Source organism: Pongo pygmaeus, chromosome 10 (assembly GCF_028885625.2).
Source record: "Pongo pygmaeus isolate AG05252 chromosome 10, NHGRI_mPonPyg2-v2.0_pri, whole genome shotgun sequence".
In the NCBI taxonomy this organism is placed as follows: domain Eukaryota; kingdom Metazoa; phylum Chordata; class Mammalia; order Primates; family Hominidae; genus Pongo; species Pongo pygmaeus.
The window spans coordinates 111,904,743-111,927,234 of record NC_072383.2 but is presented as its reverse complement, the minus strand read 5'-3'; the positions used below and the strand labels follow the sequence as shown (position 1 = coordinate 111,927,234).

Here is a 22,492-nt window from a genome sequence, read left to right as displayed (position 1 = left end):
AATTCTCCCCCTCCCAGGGTAGACTTTGTTCTGTGCTTCTAACCACTCAACCGGAGAAAACAGGACTTGGCGTGCTCATGTGGTCCCAAAAGGCAAAGCACGATCGCTCATTTCTCCACACGGAGAGAGGGATGGAAGGCCTGGGGTGACACTGGCCACTCAGGGACTTTTCAAGAAAGCCACAGGTGATCGCAAAGGGCCTCCTTCACACCAAGGCACGAGCGACTGGGGTACATATTTAGGGATTAAAGAAAGGGTGCAAATGGAAGGCAAGGAGCCACAGTTCCATTCTGTTCCTTTTGTACGTGGCCTTCACACAGCAGTGCAGCTGTGCCAGCCAAGACCAGGGCACGGCAGGGGCCAGGTAGGGCTCGGCCACCTTGTGGAGTGCTAATCCCCTGCCCTGTCTGCTGTCTAAACCTCTTCTCCACTTAAGAGGTCACAGAAGTGGCAGGAGAGGCAATGGAAATGCTCCCACCCCGAGGGCTACGTTGTTCCCACAGAAGGCATGCTCGAAGGCTCGGCAGCTTTCTGAGCAGGACATTTCAGGCCCAGAAAGCAGGCAGGCAGGGGGCAGAAGGGGCAGATCAAAGGGGACAGGGCTGACAGCCAAGTCCTGATGAGTCAGGGTGTGAGCCTGTGAGTGCAGACGGAGTGGCATCTGGGAGAATGAGCCCCTGCCTGCTGGGGAACCAATCCCGGCAGGCCCAGCTTTCTCGAAATGAATACCCTCCGCGTGGGAAGTAAGAGGGTGTGCAGGGGCCCCCAGCTGCCCTGAGACAACAGCACTGTGTGTGAAGCTAGAGGACAGTCTGCCCCACTGAAGCCCATCGTGCCCACTGGGTTCACTCCAGGACCTCTACCTGGGCAGCCTCAAATGCCAACAGTTGTTTGCACCCACCTGCTCTAGTGGCCTGGTGCCTTGCTCTGACCTCCTACTGCCCACAGACCCTGGGCAGAACCTCCAGGTCAACGATTGGCACTCGCATCTTTGGAGTACTAGGCACAGAAAGCACAGGAAGCGTCCTAGCCAATAAAGCGACCGGGCAGGCTCACCCCGCATCACCCCAGTCCAGCCCCTTCCTCTGTGTGCCGGGGCCGGCCCTCTACAACTGGTGCTCATTACAGACCACGGAAGAAGCAACACCTTTGGCTTCTGACCTTGGCACTGTTCTTGCCCAGAGCAGAATGGGTTCCTCCAGGCCAGCCAGAAAGGCAGGGACTGGGGCACGCCACAAGGGCCCAGCTTGAGAAGACAGGACAACCTCACCACCGGGCTGTCAGGGAGCTGGCCCTCCACTGCCTCCTCCAGAAAGCTGGCAGCTAGCCCTTGCCTCTGCATGTTTACCTTTCCTGGGAGGCAACCAGGTCGGACATGGGAGGGAGGGAGGGAGATGAGCTGAAGCGTGGGCAGGCGGGCAGGATTTGCAGTCTTGCTGGCTCCCGCAGCCAGCAAACTCCACACGCAGGTTTCAGAAAGGACCAGAGAAGGCTGACCAGGAACACTCTTGGTAACCAGGAAGACTGTATTCTGCATCTCTGTTCTGGGCCTCTGGGGAAAGTTCCACGAAGGGAAACATTTTGTCCTGCCCTTCTGGTGCCCTGGGCAGACAGCTCTCTTGGGAAAACCAGACCAAGAGGACAGGCACAGCCTTTCAGGCCCACAGACTTTGGCTACTAAACATTTATGTGGCACCAGCCCCTTAACTTCCCTCCCTGAATCCTGGCAATCAGCCCGGAGGAGAGAACGTAAAACCACTCAGAGGAGGGGAAGGAGTGGAAAGAAACAGCTGAACTGACAGGCATGAGAATACAAAACAACAACGCAAAGTCTGACTCAAAGCAGGAGAGATATCCCGGTGCAGAGGACAGGCGGACAAACCAGAATGACTTGTTTGCACACACTCCCCCATGCTGATGTCACAGGGCCCAGACGCTCCCGCGAAACAGCTGGCTGCTTTGCACGCCACATCGGAAATGACCCTGCGGGGAATCCAAGGTTTCTGTTTGCTGGAGCACAGCATGCAGCAGCGTCCTGGTGGTGCCGGCTAAATAGAAACAGTTTCCATATGCCAGCCATAAAGATGCACTGGGGAGGAGCAGGAAAGAGTGGGCAGGAGGGGAAGGCTTCCACGACCCACCCCCCACCCAGCAGGCGCAGGGGGCAGCACGGCTGCGTAAACCACTGGGGCCTTTCTTTGGTGCCTGGGCCAGAGATTGCTTTGGATAAAAGGGCCCCTCCTGGGAGGAAGCTCTGATCAGAAAAAGCAGAGAATGACTGTTCTCAGGAAGGGTGATACTGAGGGGCCTACCCCTTTTCTAACCTCTCTCCTTTTTATTTTCTTTCTTTCTTTTTTTGGAGACACGGTCTCACTCTGTTGCCCAGGCTGGAGTGCAGCGGTGCGATCATGGCTCACTGCAGCCTTTATCTCCTGGGTTCAAGCAATCCTCCCACCTCAGCCTCCCAAGTAGCTGGGACTACAGGCATGCATTGCCATGTCCTGCTAATTTTTTGTATTTTTTTTATAGAGACAGGGTTTCATCACCATGTTCCCCAGTCTGGTCTTGAACTCCTGGGCTCAAGTCATCCACCCAGCTCAGCCTCCCAAAGTGTTGGGATTACAGGCACGAGCCACTGTGCCCAGCCTCATTCTCATTTTCTTAAACAGACACAACCTCACACATTCTCAAATGCACACATACACACACCCTCGCACATCCTCTGCGAGACGAAACGGAAGCCTGGACACCCAAGTTCACTCCAGCTATGCCTCTTCCCCTCCCCACAGTTCACGATCTTAATCCCCAGAGCCTCAGTTTCTTCATCCAAAAACTGGGACCGGTGCCAACCGTGCTCCGGGCATCTCAGAAACAAATGCGAATACCCACAAAGCACTCGGAGCCCTCCGGAAACCAGCGCCTACCAGAATGACAACGAGCAACCACCCCGCCGCTTGCCAGTTGTCACTGAGAGCCCCACACCATGGGAAAGAGCTCAAAGAAGAGAGGAAAATAAACCAGAGTGACACTGATGAGTTTTCCAGGCACAGCGTCGCCACCATGCTTCTGTGCCGGCTGGCTCTTCAAAGGCCCCCAGATAAAAATCTAGCATGAGATGCTACGCCGAAAGAAAGCAAAATGCACATCCCCCTGCTCAGGTCTTCTCTTTCTGATAATTGGTTACAAGATGGTGTGGAAGGTGGACCCGCATTATCGACACACGTTAGTAAAGGCTCCAAACCCAAGCAGAGCCCTGGGCAAATGTACCGACCTCCAGAAAGGCAAGAACTGGCACAGAGCCCTCCCAGTTGAATTGCTGGCCTCCAGCCCAAAATCTGTCCTGCCAAAGGCTTAAGCCAAAGGAGGAAAGGGAAAAAGAAAGGCTCAATGGGGCAGTACCACAGGTCAAGCCCTGTTCTAGAGGGAGGGACTCTGGTGTGAAAGTGGTCAGGATAACGCCCTGTGTCTCCTCCAACTCTGTTTCCGGCCACCTGACAGGGACCTAAGTGGCCAAGTCCAGAGGGATTCACTGTCATCCATGAGGCCAGGCCCAGGGAGCCTGGAACTGGCAGGGGATGTGGCAAGGAAGCGGAGAGCAGTGCTATAAACAGGGTGTGAAAGACATGGAAAGGCAGGAGGGGTGCAGATCAGAAACAGGCTCTTGGGAGTTAGGGGACAGAGGAGAATGTAGGCAGGGAGAGGGGCTGGGAAATGAGCACATCAAAATCATCGGGGGCAGTGACTGCAGTCTGAAATGCCCACTTCCTAACTGTTCACATGAGGAACACACAGCAGACATCCTAAGGTTGCAAACATTGCCTTGAGAACATCTTTCTAATCTTTTTTTATTTTTTATTTTTATTATTATTATTATTTTTTTTGAGATGGAGTCTCACTCTTGTTGCTCAGGCTGGAGCGCAGTGGCACAATCTCGGCTCACTGCAACCACCGCCTTTCAAATTCAAGTGATTCTCCTGCCTCAGCCTCCTGAGTAGCTGGGATTATAGGCGCCCACCACCACACCCAGCTAATTTTTTGTGTTTTTAGTAGAGACGGGGTTTCATCATGTTGGCCAGGCTGGTCTCGAAATCCTGACCTCAGGTGATCCACCCACCTTGGCCTCCCAAAGTGCTGGGATTATAGGGATGAGCCATGCTTTCCCATGGAGTGGGATTACAGGCATGAGTCTGTGCCTGGCCTCTAGTCTTAATAAATCACATGGTAATTTGGGGGAGAAAAAGGGAGGATGTAGTATATATATATATTTTTTGAGACAGCGTCCCGCTCTGTCGTCCAGGCTAGAGTGCAATGGCACGATCTCGGCTCACTGCAACCTCCATCTCCCAGGTTCAAGTGATTCTTGTGCCTCAGTCTCCCGAATAGCTGGGAATACAGGCGCCCGCCATCAGGCCCGGCTAATTTTTGTATTTTTAGTAGAGATGGGGTTTCACCATGTTGGCCAGGCTGGTCTTGAACTCCTGACATCAAGTGATCCCACCTCAGCCTCCCAAAATGCTGGGATTACAGGTGTGAGGCACCGCACCCGGCCAGATGTAGTTTTAAAAGACTGACCACCTATATGCAAACACATATGGTTTAATTTGAGGAGACATTTATTCAGCACTTACTGTATACCAGGCATTGTGCTAGGTGTTGGATTAGAAAAGGTGAAACCATGGCCCTCGCCCTCACGGAACTCTCCATCAGTAGGTGATGAAGGATCATGACTCTGGTGCACTGAGATCTAAAACGGGCTGGGATGACAAGGGCCCTCCATGGGGGCTGGTGGCCAATGGCAGGGAGGAACTCAGGGGGATGCCAGGGCTGGCATTTCAAGGATGAGGGATGAGGAGGTATTCACAGGGTGGATGGGGATGGGGTGAGTGGCACATTCCAGAAACAAGGATGGTCATTCAGAGAGCACAGAGACTTGAACAGCAGGGCACGTCTGGGAAACTGCAGAGGGTTCTGCAATTCTGAAGCTTAAAGTGCCAGAGACCAGTGACCAGGATGACGCAGTGGGCAAAGGTAACAGCCACGACTCACACTCAGTACTTACCACACACCAGACATGGTCGTAAGGGCTTTACGTTAATTAATTCTTCTAAGTGTACAAAGGCCCTACAAACAAGACTTGATTATTATCACCAGTTTACAGAGGGGGAAACTAAGGCCCAGAGAAGCTGAGTGACTTGCCCAAGGTCACAGAGGGAGGAAACGATGGGCAGCCAAGCCTTCACCTTTCCCTCCACTGTTTCCGCAAGGCTGGGGGTGTAGGCCAGGCGGAAAGCCATGCTGAGGGCCTGGACTTCAGCCACTGGGGACTAACAGTGTGGAGCAACCTGACCAAGTGTGCTACTTGGAAAGACACAGCCAAGGAGGTCAGTCCTGGCTAACTCCCTAACCCATCTGCAAACATTCTGCATGGGCAAAACCGCAAGTTCCTTTTCCCAGCGCAGCCATGGCCAGCTCGTGTTCATGAGGCAGATTAAATTGCCAGGGGCCGCCATGGTCATTTTTATTGTCTAATCCTCCTTCCTGAGATGGAGAACTGTGTCTTGTCCCTACAGCATGCCCCATGGTTTGCCAGATGTCCACGGGTAATTTCTTGGTGAGGCAGGACATGACTTCTTCTTTAGTCCATGAATTTCAAGACCCAACTTGGAATTGTACTTCCTGCTCTCATGCCACTGGGTTTATTATGAAACAAAGAGCTTTCCCTGCCACTGCTCACTCACTCACAAAGTATTTATTGAGTACCCATCATGTGTAAAGTGTTTCAGATGCTTTAAAAAACATTTGTAAAGGCCCTATGCTTCCTGCTGTCTCATACACACACACACACACACACACACACACGCGCAGAGGCATGCAAACGCCACTGTTTACCCAGTGAAGAGTACAGCACCTGTGCGAACATCTGTTCCATATTCACTTGGAAGCATCTGAAATGCTAATTGCGAAACACCCAGGGACAGGGAAGGGAGCCGGAGAAGAGCAAATGGAGATTAAAGGCATTTTTCACTGTGCACGGGTGCGCTCTGGTTCCCCTGCAAGAGGACAGCAGAAAGCCAGTGCTCGGAAGAACAAGTTTGGCTTGAGACTCAAGCTGCATGACGGCTACTGATGTGTCAGCTGATGGCATCCACTCAGCACAGATCAAAGGTCCTCTCTAGTCCTTAACCAGAAACACCTGGGGGCTGGCTGGACCCGGCTTCCATGAACACTGGCCACGCCCCAGCACCTGGATCTGCTGCTGCTGCTGCAGGCGGCTTTGTTCAGAAGAAGAGCAACAAGGGGTGAGGCGGCCATGAAGCAAGCACGGGCACCTTGGGGAAGTGACAGCTGGGGGACAGCTACATCCCACAGGCAGCTTGATGGCCTAGGCCTGCCACTTCTCCAGGGCCCTGAATTCCTATGCAGTCAATGGCCAGGCACTGCTTTCAGCCTTCCCTTCCTTTTGCTTCAGTTTCCCTTTCTGTTGGTGGGGAAGGCAGCCCAAAAGGAGCATTGTGAATAAAGGAAAATACAATGGAAATCAAGAAGCCACCCTAAAGAATGAGCAGGAGTGGCCAGGAGTGGTGGCTCATGCCTGTTATCCCAGCACTTTGGGAGGCTGAAGTGGGCGGATCACCTGAGGTCAGAAGTTCAAGACCAGCCTGGCCAACATGGTGAAACCCCATCTCTACAAAAATACAAAAATTAGCCAGGCATGATGGTGGATGCCTGTAATCCCAGCTACTCGGGAAGCTGAGGCAGGAGAATCACTTGAACCTGGGAAGCCGAGATTGCAGTGAGCCGAAATTGTGCCTCTGCATTCCAGCCTGGGTGAGAGTGAGACACTATCTCCAAAAAAAAAGAAAAAAAAAAAAGGAATGAGCAGGAGATTGAGCTGCTTGATTTTTAATTCTCCCTGCAACACAACAGGAATGGTACTCAAGGAAGTTAACTACTGTCCCTCAACTGCTACAACACTTAAGAAAATGCAGACTACCAACTCACATCCCTTAAGAGGAACCGGAAGAATGTGAGAACGGAGGAAAGGTTCACATCCTCAATGAAGAAAGTCCTTCAATTACCTACTCATGGGCTGAGACTCTGACTGTAGACATCATATACTGATTTTACGGATGAAGAAACTGCAACTTAAGAAAAAACGAGCTTAGCTCCTCATTCAAGGATGTTCAGCTATCAAGAGACGATGCCAGAAATTCAACCCCATCCTTTGCAGACTGAGCAACACTCAGAAAATGTTCAACCGTTGTAGACACCAGCAGGTACCATCACTCCTCAACAGACACACATTCATCACAGCCTAAGAATCTTCCAAGCCACCTCCATTTCTAGACTTCTGTGTCCCCATATACTCTGGATGGTGTCTGGTCTCCAAGAGGAAATAGCAAAAAACAACATGCAACAAAATCAAATGGGCCAACTAGGCTGGAGGCTGAGTGGACTTTAGCACTCATAAAATCTGCGCCCTGTTGAAGCTACCAGACTGGCTCTAGGTAGCTAGAGTAAAAACTGCAATTCCAAACAACCAGGCAGGCCAGCCGAGTGTGAACAGCTGAGCCCGCAAGAAGAGAGGCCCCTCGAGAGTCACAGACAGAAGACATCACGCTTGTCGACGACCACCCACAAGTGAAAGGCAGCGCAGCCGGCAGCTTGGAGCAGCTCCAAGCCATTAGCCAGCACTAAGCACAGGTTGCTCTGCCCAAGCTGGTTTTCAGTAAGCGCTGAAAGAATTAGGAAAAAATAATAATAAAATCCCAATCTAACAAAAAGAGAGATAAAAAAGAGAGACAGGCAGTCTACAAATGGTAGGGCGGCGACGGGGAAGCTCAGATGGAAGGAAGGTTGGGATTGAGCACCCGGGGCTAATATGGCTATTACAGGACATGTGTGGGCTCCTGGGGAGTTCGAAGCTGGAAGCAGAGACCCAAACATCCAAAAAGTAGGCTGTTCCTAGGGGCAGCAACGCCATGCCCTGCTGGGCTACTTCTGATCTGATCACACGTGAATGAGTCTCCTTGTCATCCCCCAGTGGCTCCAGGGGCTGATTTAGCTGTGACAGTCACCTGGGACCCTGGATGTTTTTGGAAACCGGTGACTCACTCCCAGATATGCAACTTCTATTATGTCTATTATTGTGCCCAGAGTATGTGTGGAAGAGACATGGTCCCTGCCTTTGCAAAACTTGTTCTACCAGGAAGAGGCACAGCTGTGTAAAACATCAGCATCTAAAACAACAGCCAGTAACACCCAGGCATTACACTGGGTTAGGCCTCCACCTTCCCGGCCTGCGCTGCCCAGTCATCTCAAACAGGCATCAGGGAGACACAAGAAAGAAACTGGCAAACGAGGTAAGCCCTAGCTGGGGGGAGCAGGATTCACAAAACCCTGCTTGATGCTGGATGAACAGAATGGGTATTATTCATACTATGAAAGGATTCTTTGCCAAACTTAGCCCTCCCACCTATATTTTATTTTGAAATATATATGTATATATGTATTTCTAGAGACAGGGTCTTACTCTTTGCCCAGGCTGGAGTGCAGTAGTGTGATCATGGCTCACTGCAGCCTCAGACTCCTGGGCTCAAGCAATCCTCATGCCTCAGCCTCTCAAGGAGCTGAGACTACAGGTGTGCACCACCACACCTGGCTAATTTTTTTTAACTTCTTTTTAGAGATGGGGTCTCACTATGTTGTCCAAGCTGGTCTCGAATTCCTGGCCTCAAGCGATCCTCTTGCCTTGGTCTCCCAAAGTGCTAAGATTACAGGGTGAACCACTGCACCTGGCTCCCACCCGTATTTTAAATTACCTAATTCATCAAAACGCCATTTTCTCACAATCCATCATGGCACAAAGCAAACTCTGATTCAATCATCAAATCGATTATATCCCGGTGCTGGGGAGCGAGTGGGTCTCTGTGCAGTGAAGAGCAGAGAAAGAGGTGTAAACAGCATACCTCGAGAATAAGAGGCTGTGGAAACACAACCACTATCCTCAAGGGTTAGGGAACGCTCTCAAGGCCTTCAGCTAAATAAACAGGAAGGGCCAGGTGTGGTGGCTCACGCCTGTAATCTCAGCACTTTGGGAGGCCGAGGCAGGTGGATAGCAAGAGATAGCAAGAATGGCTCTGGGGAAGACTTGGTCATTTAAGGTAGCAAAAAGGACACTCTAATACACAGCTACCGGATTGCCGCCAGGCCAAGGAGCAGGGGTCACACCCACGTGGCACTCACAGGACATATCTGCAAGTCTAGATATCTGCAAGTCTTCCAAATGCTGCTGAAGCAGGAAGCCACCAAAACCAGGAGGTTCCCCGAACCCCTAAATCATGTTTTTTAAGGAAAAAAAAAAGTGGCACTGCTGCTGCAGTAACATGATGCTCTCTGCTTGCTTCTACAGCTAAAATATGTGGGCAAAGAGATCAGAATATATTTAATAATTTGTCATCCAAATACCCAAGCTGTATTCCAAGATGCCAATTCCTCAATACCGGAAGTGTGGCTATGAGGATAGGTTTCTCTACTAAGTGGGAAAGGCAGAACATCAGGGCTTTATCGTGAAGGAGGATGATAAAATGAGAGGTAGGCTGCCGTCTGAACAGACTAAGAACTTCCTGATCAACCCTAGAAGGGTTGTTCAGGGGACTGTGTCAGTGCACTGGAACAAAGCAGGAACTTATCTGCCGGAAACAGAAGCCACACTTTTTTTATTCAGGAGAGTGGCCCTAGAACTTCAACGTACTTTCTGATCCTAAGAGCTGGGTGTGGTGGGATTAGGGAGGGCAAAGTGGGAGATATGTGGCAGGGCTGGGCACAGTCAAACATCTTCCTCCCATCAGCTCTGCTTTTCTTTCACTAGCTGCTTCCTCCATGCCCAATACCGCTGGGATGTTTCTCATCAAAGAGCACCCTCCTGGGCCAGACCCCAGGCCAGGTGAGCCTATGAAAGTCCTCATCTGTTCAGCATTGTCCAGATGCTTCCTGAGTGCCTTTTAAGAAGTAGGGACTGGCCAGGCATGGTGGCTCACGCCTGTAATCCCAGCACCTTGGGAGGCCGAGGTGGGCAGATCACTTGAGGTCAGGAGTTTGAGACCAGCCTGGCCAATGCAGTGAAACCCCGTCTCTACTAAAAATACAAAAAAATTAACAGGGTGTGGTGGTGCACACCTGTAATCCCAGCTACTGGGGAGGCTGGGGCACTAGAATTGCTTGAACTCGGAAGGCGGAGGTTGCAGTGAGCCGAGACTGTGCCACTGCACTGCAGCCTAGGCAACAGAGCAAGACTCTGACTCAAGAAAAAAAAAAAAAAAAGAAGTAGGAACTGAGCTACTGAGCTGAGCTTCCGGGACCTGGGGAAGTTCAGTGACTGGTCAGGGAGACAGACACAGAGAGAAAAATGCCAAATCTGGCTCCTACTACTGCAGAATAGCCTGGCAGTTTCCTCTCCATCCACCTCTCAATCTCCAGAGGGAAAAGTAACCCCTATTCAGGGCTGCCCCACCCCAGGGTTTCTAAGCTCAGGGCTTATCAAGGTGGCTAGAGACAGCATCCCAAGCTGGCAAGATGTCAGCAGGAAGATGCTCTGTCATCACGTACTTTCTGGCCCAAACACATTTAGCAGCTCCCATGCCCAACTCAACCAGGTCCAAACTCCTGCCATCAGCATTTTAGGCACTCCATAAAACAGATATGCCTGCTCTGACCCCTGACCCTAATTATAATGGCTGACATCCACCCAATGCTCATTCTGTATAAGCCAGGCACTGTGCTAGTTGTGTGAGGCATGCTATCTTGTATAAACCTCAGAACAGTCCTAAAAGGTAATACTAATATTAGTGTCATTTTACGGATGAGGAAATCAAAGCTTAGAGAGGTTACATCATCTGCCCAAAGTCCCAGCAGGAGAAGGCAGGGCTGGATTCAAACTCAGTGGGTCTGACCCCAGAGTGCATGTAACCACACCCAAATCCAATCTGCCCCCAGCAAGCTAGTCTCTGGGCCCGTCCAGGGTGTGAGTCTCAGAAGAGTTCCTACTTTTTTTTTTTTCTTTTTGAGACAGGGTCTTGCTCTGTCACCCATGCAGGCTGGAGTGCAGTGGCAATCTCGACTCACCGCAACCCCCCTCCTTACTTCAGCCTATGCCATTTCCCCTCCCTGGGATGTTCGGTCGCTCTCCCCAGCACCCCAAACTCCCATCTCTTCCTAAGTCACACCTGTCCATAGTTGATCTTCTGCTACTCCCCTGGCTGAGCTGCGTGGTCTTCAGCCAAAGGGCTGTATCGTCAGAATTCAACCAGAGGCTACAAACTCAAATGCCTACAGGCACCAGGCAGGTAACAAACATGGGGTGCCGGGGAGTGGCAGACTCAGATGCCAAGCTGTATGTGCACAGCAACTGCTTGGTTATGCAGCCTCTTAAAACACAGTTCAGGCAAACCACAGCAGGCACCCCGTGTCCCTGGGCCACCTCCACACTGCCTGGTCTTGCCATCATTGCCAACTGCTCTTGCCAGGGCAGCATGAATGAATGTTCAGACACTCCCCTGAAAAACAATGGTCATTCCCCTGCTTAAAGTGCCCGGGGTTTTCCGCCACCCCAGGATGAAGGTCCAGCTCCTCTTCAGTATGGCTCTAGGAGTGCAGGCAAGGAGACCCTCAAGATTTGGATACAACCTTTCTCCCCAACCCTCTGACTCAGATGCCACCCACTCCAGCACATGTATACCTTTCCTCCCCTGTTCCTTTCTTCTGGGAGAGTCTTTCACTTCCTGTTCATCTCCTTAGACACTCACCACACTCAAGCTTAATCCGATCTCTAAAGCCAATCTGGACGCTACCCCAACCCCTCACCAAGAGGAAGCACGCCATCTCCTCCTGCCCCCATCTTCCACCTTCTTGGCAAGCCATGCCCACCTCCCCTAAACCCTTCTAGAGTTATACACCACAAAAGCAGCATGTTCTATACTCATCTCACTGCCAACCAGACCAAGCTGTAACTAAACTTGACGCACTTCTTCTAACTTTCAGGGCAGCTGTTCTAAGTCCTAAATGTGCGGCCATTTTAATAACTCGACTTAGTTTTTCAGTTGACAAGAAAGTGACGATTTAAGGAAAAAAGATGACCAGCTATTAAACCACTGTTTTTTTTCTTTTTTTTTTTAAACCACTACTTTGAAAAAAACTTCTAATGCTCACTCGAATCTTTATTACACATTTCAAAGTCAAAGCCAACGACAATAAAAAAAGGTCACAGCCCAAATCAAATCACTTTTAAAAAAGGTGGCGGTCTGAAGTTGCATAGGATGAAGATAAGAAGGAAGAATGTAGAATGAGCACTCCATAGACTCATGTGAACCATAACAAAGAAGAAAAGAGTCACCAAGAAAGAATGATGCAGCATTTCCGGAAAGATGCGCCCACCTGTTCTGGCTTCAAATCTCCCTTTGCCTGGCCTGGCTTGACACCTCCACCCTCCAGCCCCAGCTTTGATCCCAAAGCCAAATGAAATCTGGTCTTTCTTTGGGCAAAGCATTTAGTGGCAAAGAGGAGACTGCCTGACCTGTTCTGATTCCCACTGGAAGACACTGGAAGAGGAAGATAACCTCAGGGGCCATGGAGAGTTTGTTGTTGGTTTTGTACTCTTTTCCTTAATTTGAAGTAGTCTGCTCTGAACAGAAAACAAAGGGTGAATCGGTATGTTCTATGTCGGAGAGAGCAGGGGCAGCCTACTGACCAGATTTCACTCGGCTGGCTACATTGAAGACATATATGAATTGGTTGCCACTATTTGCAAATCAAAAGACTTTTGATTAAAAATATAGGTTCTAATTTCTTTTGAAAAACTGGCAAATGTGCTAGCAATCAGCCTGTGATCCTACACGACACTGATTAGCCAGAGTAAGTCACAGTTGTCCCTTCAGAGAGTGCACACTGATCCCAGCAAGCCCCTGGCCCGGCAGGCCCCAGGGCGGCCCAGCTCTCAAATTTTATGCTACGATCTTATACCTCCTCTGAGCCAGAGCCTCATGACTGGGGCAGGGAAAGAACTGCACTTTTTACAAGGAGATAAATATCTCCAACAAAAAGCAAACAAGGCGTAAAGGGTACCCGGTACAAAAGGCAACACAAGCACCAATGGTCCCAATTTGGTTATCCAGCTCAGTCCAGAGACTTCTACCAGGCAAGTCCCGATACGGGGTCACCTGCCACTGGGAGTCAACAACCTCAGAGGGTCACTGCCCTCAGCAAGCCCACCTGGCCTTGGGAGTCTAACCTCATGCCCTGCTCCAAATTGCTCCTCTTCATCCTTCCTTTCCCAGGCCCAAATCTTGGCTCCTGAGAACTCCCACTTTCCGCCCAAATTTTCTTGTTCTAACCGCCATGATGGAAAAAGTAGCCAAATGTCTCTATGCAGAGGAAGAATCAGGGAAAGGTGTGCACGGGGGAAAAGCCTACGTTTCCGCAGATGGTGAGAGCGTAGCTGTCCTTTGTGGTCTGGTGTTCACTTGCCCTGTCTCAGAGCTTCTCTGGGATGATCCAACACAGCTTCACTACGAAACACCATCAGTGGTGCTATTTTTACAATATGAAAGGGAGCTCCAGGTATGGAACTCCATTTAGAATAATTGCCTTGGAGGAAATAAAAGTTTAATTTAAAAAAAGGATAAAGATAGAAACCAACTTCCTTTTGGGAAAGAAAGAAATTCAGCCTAAAATGCTACCTCTTCCACAGAGCTCTACCTCACGGAGGGGGGCATACTAGGTAAGAGACTGGTTCTGGGGTCAGTAGACATGGGTTCAAAGGAAGTCAAAGTGGCTTTGTGACCTTGGATAAGTTTCAACCTCTGAGAGCCTCCGTTTCCTCTTCTCTAAGATGATATTGAAAGTAACAGCCTCCCAAATCTGCTGGGAGGGAGGACCAAATGACAGACAGCAGCACAAAAATGCTTTGGATACCACCTGACACACGGCAAGGGCTCAACACCCACAGGCCATGATTATGACTGCACATACCCTGACCCAGGCACATCCTCTCCCCAGGCATACCTGACAGCGGGGAGAAGGGTGACAGTCAGAGGATGTCCGAACCAGAGGATTCACTCTAGCCAAGGGCAAGAATGGAGAGCCAGCCACCCGGGGCTCCTGGAGCAGGAAGGCGGTGTGGGGTCTGTCTCAAGACTGACGTCACTCCAGGTTTGTTCCTGGGCTACCTTGCTGTCATTTGAAACCTCCCCGCAGAGGGCACTGCAACCAGATGCCCCCAGCGGCACACTGCTGTGAGCCATCCAAGCCCTCCCATATTGCCTCCCCGATGGGGAAGCTGAGAAGTTCACGGTTCTGGCTCATGAAGCGCTCTCAGAGCAAACGTGAACTCAGCCCTCCCCCAGGCGAGTGGGGAGGAGCGCGGCAGGTGCTCCAGCCCGCACCCAGCTGCCACGACTGCCATTTAGAGCGGCAGCGTCTTGTGTGCGGGGAAAGACGGACGGGAAGAGACGGCATCTCATGGCAGGGGGCCTGAGGCAACAGACAGGATCCCCCCCATGAAGACGTGGAGGGCTGAGGAAGTGAAAGCTCCAAGGCTCCGCTGCAAGGCTCCCGCCCAGCATGCTGGATGCTTACTCATTTTAATTGGCACCACTGCTGGTCTGGTGACACCCGACGCTCTGCCTTGGTGAGGCCCTGAAAAAGCCAGGGGAATGACTCCAGCGGAGCCAAATGCCCAAGCTCAGTGGGAGCCTGTGAAAATCTAATTGCTGCTTGGTCTCCAGCTGCTACACGGAGGCGTCCCAGCTCGGCAGGGGCCACCTGCTGTGCCAGGAGTGAGGCAAGAAGGATCTGAATCGTGGCCTGGGTTCAGGACCTCTGCTCATGGAGGATATTCCAAGGAAGCCCAGTTTCTGCCATGATAAAAACGCCTATGACCGGCTGAGCACTGACCATGTGATCACACACATGATCTCAGTCAATCCCCCGCAACGACTCTACTGGTGGATGCCATCATGGTCACATTCTACAGATGAGCAGGCTGAGGCTTGGAGGAGCTAAGCACTATACTCAGCTCAACCACTCCACTCACCATGGTATCACAAGTGACAAAAGCTGTGCAAGCCCCTTGGGCTTCTTCACTCTTTGGCAAGTATGCTGGGGCCATCTGGTCAGAGGCAGAGCCACGGCACAAACATCAGTGATGAAGCGCATGCCTCGGGGTGGATTATCCTCTGGTGCCAGCCGGCGAGGATCTCTCCCAACTCCTCCTGACTACGGCAGCCCTGAGGCCAACAGCTCTGGCCCACCTTGACTGAGCCTGGTGCCAACTCGCCCTGGCTGCATGAAGACCCTGAAAAGGGGACCAGGGTGCCACATGGGGGCCCCTGCCAGGGGGCAGGGATCCTCCACATTGCTGAGGCTGCACTGTGTCCTAGGGAACTCCCGATGGTGTGCCAGGCATCAGCGTGAAGGAGGGAGAGGGCAGCTCTCTGCGCTGTGACCTTGGGCCTTAGCTGCAGGACCTGTCACCTGAAAACCATGAACAACCCGGCACCAAAGCAGAGACCGAGCATCCTGCTCAGACCTCAGCCAGCCCCCGCGAGCCCAATCCTTCCTTCACTCAGAAAATGCACATGGTCCTGCCCATCTTAGGCAGCGGCTGGCTTTAAAGGCAGGGAGAAGGCAGAGCTGAGTGTGACCAGAGTTGTTACCCTGGGAAATTCCTTGGACTGCCCACTACATTCAGACTCGTCCTGATTCCCTGAATGCAGTGGGTGAGACCACCGCCTGCCACGCGGTGTGGACTGTGGTCTGTCTCTACACCGCTCTAACAGCGGCCCCGCTGACTGTTTTCAAGGTTATTCCTAGTTTCCAGGCTTTAAATACCTCTGCTCATACCTGCCTCCTTTATCAACCTGACACCATGCTGCCTGTGAGTCATTCATTAGCACTGCAGCAGCCGCGCTTAGAGCCCAAAGATGTCTGAGTCTTGGATTAAATCCACAATTGCCCATATAAGGAGAAAAACCCAAACCCTCCAGTTTCCTGCAGGGATAAGGCCCTCACATAGGGTTAAAGGTCACAGGCAGCACAGCCAGATTCCTCGGCCCCTGCCTCTGAAGAAGGGGTAGGAGTGTGATGGCCTGAACTGTGTCCCCGTCAAATTCACAGGCTGAAGTCCTAACCCCCAGTAGCTCAGAATGTGACTGTCTTTGGAGAAAGGGCCTTTAAAGGTGATTAAGGTAAAACAAGGTCATATGGATGAGCCCTAGTCCAATAGGACTGGTGTCCTTATCTGAAAAGGACAGACACACAGACTCAGGGACAATCACGTGGGGACACAGCAAGAAGGCAACCATTTGCGAGCCAAGGAAAGAGGCTTCGCAAGAAACCAAACCTGCTGACACCTTGGTCTTGGACTTCCAGCCTCCAGACCTGTGAGAAATTAGATTTCTGTCATTTAAGCCACCAGTCCAGGGTGTTTTGTTAGGGGTGCCCAAGCAGACATGGAGCGTGGAGGTACAGTGCTGAGAAGGCCTCAGCGGCTGCTGGGCCAAAACAAAGGCCAGGCTTGATGGTGACTTAGCCTTAGAAAGCTTGCTTCGTTCCCAGTAGCCCATGCTCATGTCGCTGCCAACTCCGCAGATGGCCTGCATCTGCATTCTGCCAACTCCTTAGTACTTCAAAGGTTTACAGCAACCAAAGACAAAGATCAATGATGGCAGCCACCAGGACACTCAGCTGTGCTGAGAGCAATGGGACTCAAAGCAATGGTGAGGAGAGGCGGCAGGAGGGAGGCTGCCCACCTCTAACTCGGGCCCTTACGCTGCCACTCCCATGAGCCGCAAGGCCCCAGAAATCCAAGTACATTGATTCTGACCACTATTTGTTGAGTACCTGCATACTGTGGGGATTGAGCTATGTGATACAAAGATAAATGGATGGGCCAGGCATGGTGGCTCATGCCTGTAATCCCAGCACTTCGGGAGGCCAAGGCGGGTTGATCACTCGAGGTCAGGAATTTGAGACCAGCCTGGCTAACATGGTGAAAGAATGTGACTGTCTTTGGAGAAAGGGCCTTTAAAGGTGACTAAGGTAAAACAAGGTCATATGGATGAGCCCTAATCCAATAGGACTGGTGTCCTTATCAGAAGAGGACAGACACACAGACTCAGGGACAATCACGCGGGGACACAGCAAGAAGGTAACCATTTGGGAGCCAAGGAAAGAGGCTCTACTGAAAATACAAAAATTTGCTGGGCGTGGTGACACATGCCTGTAGTCTCAGCTGCTGAGGTGGGAGGATCACTTGAACCTGGGAGGTGGAGGTTGCAGTGAGCTGAGATGGTGCCACTGCACTCCAGCCTGGGCGACAGAGTGATACTCCATCTCAAAAAAAAAAAAAAAAAAAGATGAATGGATATCAGGGCCTAGTAGGTGATCAGATGGTTAAACATGTAATTACCCCACCATAATCTACTTGTAATAATGGAAGCCTAATCAAGATACCGAAGCAGAAAAGGGTAGTGAGTAATTAGCTCTGTCAGGAAGGGGAAGTTCAGTGAAGGCTTCAAAGAGATGGTGTTATCAGCAGGATTTTCAAGACAGAACTGGAGGCCATGAGCAAACAAGGGGCTGAGAAAGCAGCAAGGTGGAAAGGTTTAAAATGCACAGGGGATTCACCGAACTAAATGCAGTATGGTGCTGTGGACTGAGGCAGGAAATGGGACTGGTCAAGCAAGAAGGCACTAGAATACGCAAGGCTTTGTCTGCCAGCTGAAGAGCTTGCCCTCCCCAACCCCCGCAGACGGATGGGAAAGTCCCAGGAAGCTTTAAAACAAGGAAACAACCAGGTTGGGCTTGTGTTTTACATGGACTGCTCAGGGCTGGGTGCGGTGGCTCACGCCTATAATCCTAGCACTTTGGGAGGCGGAGACAGGTGGATCACTTGAGGTCAGGAGTTCGAGACCAGCCTGGCCAACATGGTAAAACCCCCGTCTCCACTAAAAATACAAAAAAAATTAGCCAGGTGTAGTGGCTCACGCCTGTAATCTCAGCTACTTGGGAGGCTGAGGCAGGAGAATTGCTTGAACACGGGAGGCGGAGGTTGCAGTGAGCCGAGATTGTGCCACTGCACTCCAGCCTGGGTAGCAGAACGAGACTCTGTCTCAAAAAAAAGGACTGAAGGACTGCTCCTCAGACAGCAGAGACAGGGGACGCTGGGGTAGAAGGTCAAGGCCAAAATCCAAGCATGAAATATCAAAGGCCTACTATGCTAAGGCAGAGCAGGCCTCCTCTGAAATCTCTTGTTTACTTGCACAGGTCCTACCCTTCTTCCCAGCCAGGCTTGGTGAATTACACCCACAAGTCATTGAGGTTTTAAAAAATGACCCAGTAAGAAGCTGAGAGAAGAAACTAAGATACTAATGTGCTGTGCAGGAAAAACAATGTCCCTGGACCCCAGCAGTTAGTTATACATTTCTTTATTCTTGAGAAACAAACCAAAGCAAGCCACTGACTTTGCCAAGATAAAAGCAGCCTTGCTAGTGGCCTAGCCAAGGAGAGTCTTATTGTGTCTCTGGCCTATTTCCTATTCATCAAGGTTCAAAGCCTGATCTTGACACAGGACTGGGTTGCTCTCTTGCCCCTCTCATCCCACAGGAAAGCTGGACACCCCACCATCAGATCGGGCACGTTGGAGGGACTTAAAAGTGACACTCACGATGACAGCCAGGATTCCCATTTAGAATCTTGAGCCTGGCTATTTCCAGACACAAGCCACACCCTTAGTAGGCCAACCACCCTCCCTCACTAGGCAACATTCCTCTCTAAAGCTGAAACTGAGCCACAATCACTTTCATCCCTTTCCCCAAAGCACCTTCCACTGTGGTGTGGGAGGAAAGATAAGACATGCTTTACTGCTTACTAGCTGTGTGACCTTGGACAAGTCACTTAACCTCTCTGAGCCTGTCTCCTCCTCTGTAAAATACAGATAATAATAACAACCCTATATTGAGGTTATATGAGGAGATAATATAAATGCTAAAGGCCTGTACTCACCTTTTATTTTTTTGAGACAGGGTCTTACTCTGTTGCCCAGGCTGGAGTGCAGTGGTGCAGTCATAGCCCACTGCAATCTTCCTGGGCTCAAGCGATCCTCCCACCTCAGCCTCCTGAGTAGCTGAGACTACAGGCATGCACCACCATACCCGGCTAAGTTTTTAATTTTTTTGTACAGCCAAGGTCTCGCTATGTTGCCCAGGTTGGTCTTGAACTCAAAGTCACTGGGCTCAAGTGATCTTCCTGCCTTGGCCTCCCAAAGTGCTGTGATTAAAGGTGGGGGCCACCACGCCTGGCCTGTGCTCACATTTGTTAAGGGTGATGAAGAAAAAAGGAGAGGGAGGAGCAGCTGAAGAAGTAAAAGAAGGAAGAGGAGAAGGGGAAGGAATTCTGGAGTCAGACGATGCTGGGTTCAAATCTCTGCTCAACCATTTCCTGGCTGTGTGACTTCAGACAAGTTACTTGACCTCTCTGACCCATAGTTTCCTCCTCTGTAAATAGGGATAATACTGCCTAGCCTTGCAAAGGGATTTCAGAAAGAAAACAGATAGTCTGAAATCAGAGCCACTGCTTTCTCATCCCTGAGTGGCACTTGGGGAAATATCAGGTTTATGTTCGAATCCTCCTGGGCAATCCAACTCTGCCACCCTAGATGAGGGTGAACACAGTGAAGCAAAGAGAGGCCTGTTTCTAGGCAGCCAGGGCTCCCCACCACACTCACATCTCTGGAAACACTGCTCTCCTTCATCAGTTCCCAGGGGAGGCCACCAAACTCCCTGCAACTCAACTGAATTCTCCCTGGACAAAGGAGATGGGAGAGCCTGGCTCGTCTCTCCTTGGCCCCAAACATCTCTGCCCTGGCTGGGGAGCACCGGGAGATGGTGGAACATCCATTTGCTAAGCAGACCCTAAAGCACTGCTTCCCGATGTCTTAGGACCCTCCAGAAAAGGCGAGTTATTTTAAGCCTCTCCTGAGCCCAAGGCCTGAGCAACTGAAACAAATGGCTTCGGGATGAGAACCAGAAAGGTTTTCAAGGCCTCTCATTCTGCCAGAAACACACTTAAAATTTAAAAAATTTAAACCTCCTTGCTGCACTTGGGTTCACTTTGTGCTAGGCTTTGGTTCAGAGGAAGACAAAGCAAAACCCCAAGCCCTCAAATCAATGGATCATGACAAAACACTCGCCCTCTTCCCCACTGTCCTGGGCAAGGAGGGACTGAGATGTAGCAAAGAGACGCGGGCAGTGCTGCTTTCCTGCCAACAGTTTCAGATGGGGACAGACGGAGGCTGGTGTTGAAATTTGTTTCTTTTTTTAAACAAGGAATGGGGCAGGGAAGGCAGCCAAAGCATTGGCCTGAGGTCCCCGCCAAGCATCCACAGGCAGGCCAAGGTACCTCAGGTGCAAGGCAGGCAGTGGAGAAGGGAATGAGGGCACGAAGAGTGGCAGCTAGGCCCCCAGAAACACTGCCAAGCTGGGGGTGTGGAAGGAGAAACACACAGCCTCCCAGGAGTAGTTTCTGTATCAGAACTTGGGGCTCAAACGTGGGGCCAGGCAACAAGTTACACACCCCTACTATCAGACCACAAAGTGCTTATCACCTCTCAGCCTCTGAAACAGAAAAGCTGGGGTCCCCCCAGCCCACCCCACCATCTTACTTTTGCTAGGTAGCTCTTCTTGGCCCAGGCCGTTGGAGGGAGCCAGTGGGGCACTGCCACCCTCGTCCAAGGTCAGGATGAGCGGCACATCGTCATCCAAACTCACAGCCATGTTCTCTTCTCCTGTGGCCCTCAGGATGTGATATCCAGGGCTTGAAATAGTCTCTGGTTTGAGCTCCCTTTCAAAGCCACTGGGCCAGGGATGCTGCTCAGAAACTCCTCCATTAGAGGCATCTTCTAGGGTTTGGGAATTAAAAAAACAAAAGATAATTATTAAAATACAGCCATGACTGATGAATCTATTCTGAAATTAGATAGTGGTGATGGTTGCACAACCTCGTGAATAAAAACCACTCAAGTATACTCTTTAAAATGGTGAACTAGGGCCAGGCGCAGTGGCTCACACCTATAATCCCAGCACTTTGGGAGGCCAAGGTGGGTGGGTCACTTCAGCCAGGAGTTCAAGACCAGCCTGGCCAACTTAGCAAAACCACATCTCTACTAAAAATACAGAAAATTAGCTGGGCTTGGTGGCAGGTGCCTGTAATCCCAGGTACTCCGGTAACTGAGGCATGAGAATTGCTTAAACCCAGGAGGTGGAGGCTGCAGTGAGCAGAGATCATGCCACTGCACTCCAGCTTAAGTGACAGAGATCCTGTCTCAAAATAAATAATAAAATGGTAAATTATATCTTAATTTAAAAAATAATAAAATGGTAAATTATAACTCAATTTTTAAAAAAATTGGCCAGTGGGGTGGCTCACATCTGTAACTCCAGCATTTTGGAAGGCTGTGGTGGGAAGATCAATTGAGGCCAGGAATTTGAGACCAGCCTGGGCAATATAGCAAGACCTTGTCTCTATAAAAAATTAAAAAAAAAAAAGCCGGTTGGGTAAGCATACACACAGAAAAAAATAAAATAAATATTTAACATACAAAAATAAATAAATAAACAAAATTAGCTGGGCAGGTGACATGCACCTGTAGTCCCAGCTACGCAGGAGGCTCACTTGAGCCCAGGAGTTCAAGGCTACAGTGAGCTATGATTGTACCACTGCACTCTGGCTTGGGCAACAGAGTGAAACCCTGTCTCTTAAAAAATAAAAGAATTACGCCGGACACGGTGGCCGACACCTGTAATCCCAGCACTTTGGGAGGCCGAGGCGGGCGGATCATGAGGTCAGGAGTTCGAGACCAGTCTGGCCAACATGGTGAAAACCCGTCTCTACTAAAAATACAAAAATTAGCTGGGCTGGGTGGCACGTGCCTGTAATCCCAGCTACTCAGGAAGCTGAGGCAGGAGAATCGCTTGAACCCGGAAGGCAGAGGTCACAGTGAGCCAAGATTGAGCCATCCAGCCTGGGTGACAGGGAGAGACTCTGTCTCAAAAAAATAAAATAAAGATAAATAAATAAATAAAAATAGAATAAAAGCATTATTACAGTATAATAGCATTAAAATACGGAGGGAGGGAACCCTGCAAGAACAAATACTGGAAAGTTAAGGGTAATTCTGTCTGGAGAGTGAGATTAGGGCTAATCTGTTCTACCTCCACTTCTCTTTACATTTATTTGTAAGTTTTGTAAAGACTTTAAAGAAAAAAATAGGCTGGGCACAGTGGCTCCCACCTGTAATCTCAGCGCTTTGGGAGGTCAAGGTGGGAGAACTGCTTGAGCCTAGCAGTTCAAGACCAGCCTGGGCAATGTAGCAAGACTCCATCTCTACAAAATAAAAAATTTTAAATTAGCTGGGTATGATGGCATATGCCTGTAGGCC

The 22,492-nt window shown here is 50.5% G+C and overlaps 2 protein-coding genes across 3 annotated transcripts in view; one reads left to right on the top strand and one right to left on the bottom strand.

Annotated features, from left to right (window-relative positions):
- The window catches only part of TPCN1 (two pore segment channel 1), a 77,019-nt gene that overhangs the window by 50,752 nt on the left and 3,775 nt on the right, over nt 1-22,492 (bottom strand). For both annotated transcript variants that reach the window (XR_008492915.2, XM_054443769.2), the window contains exons 2-3: nt 22,345-22,437; nt 20,717-20,953 (exon numbers count right to left, since the gene is read on the bottom strand). Coding sequence is in view for 1 of the 2 variants with exons in the window: in XM_054443769.2 (XP_054299744.1) it covers nt 20,717-20,953; nt 22,345-22,435 (328 nt within the window). In the remaining variant the exon portion in view is untranslated. The remainder of the gene's footprint in view (nt 1-20,716; nt 20,954-22,344; nt 22,438-22,492) is intronic.
- Nucleotides 8,341-22,492, top strand: part of IQCD (IQ motif containing D) — a 43,638-nt gene continuing 29,486 nt past the window's right edge. Inside the window, exon 1 of the mRNA XM_054443775.2 lies at nt 8,341-8,363. The gene's annotated coding sequence lies outside the window, so the exon portion shown is untranslated. The remainder of the gene's footprint in view (nt 8,364-22,492) is intronic.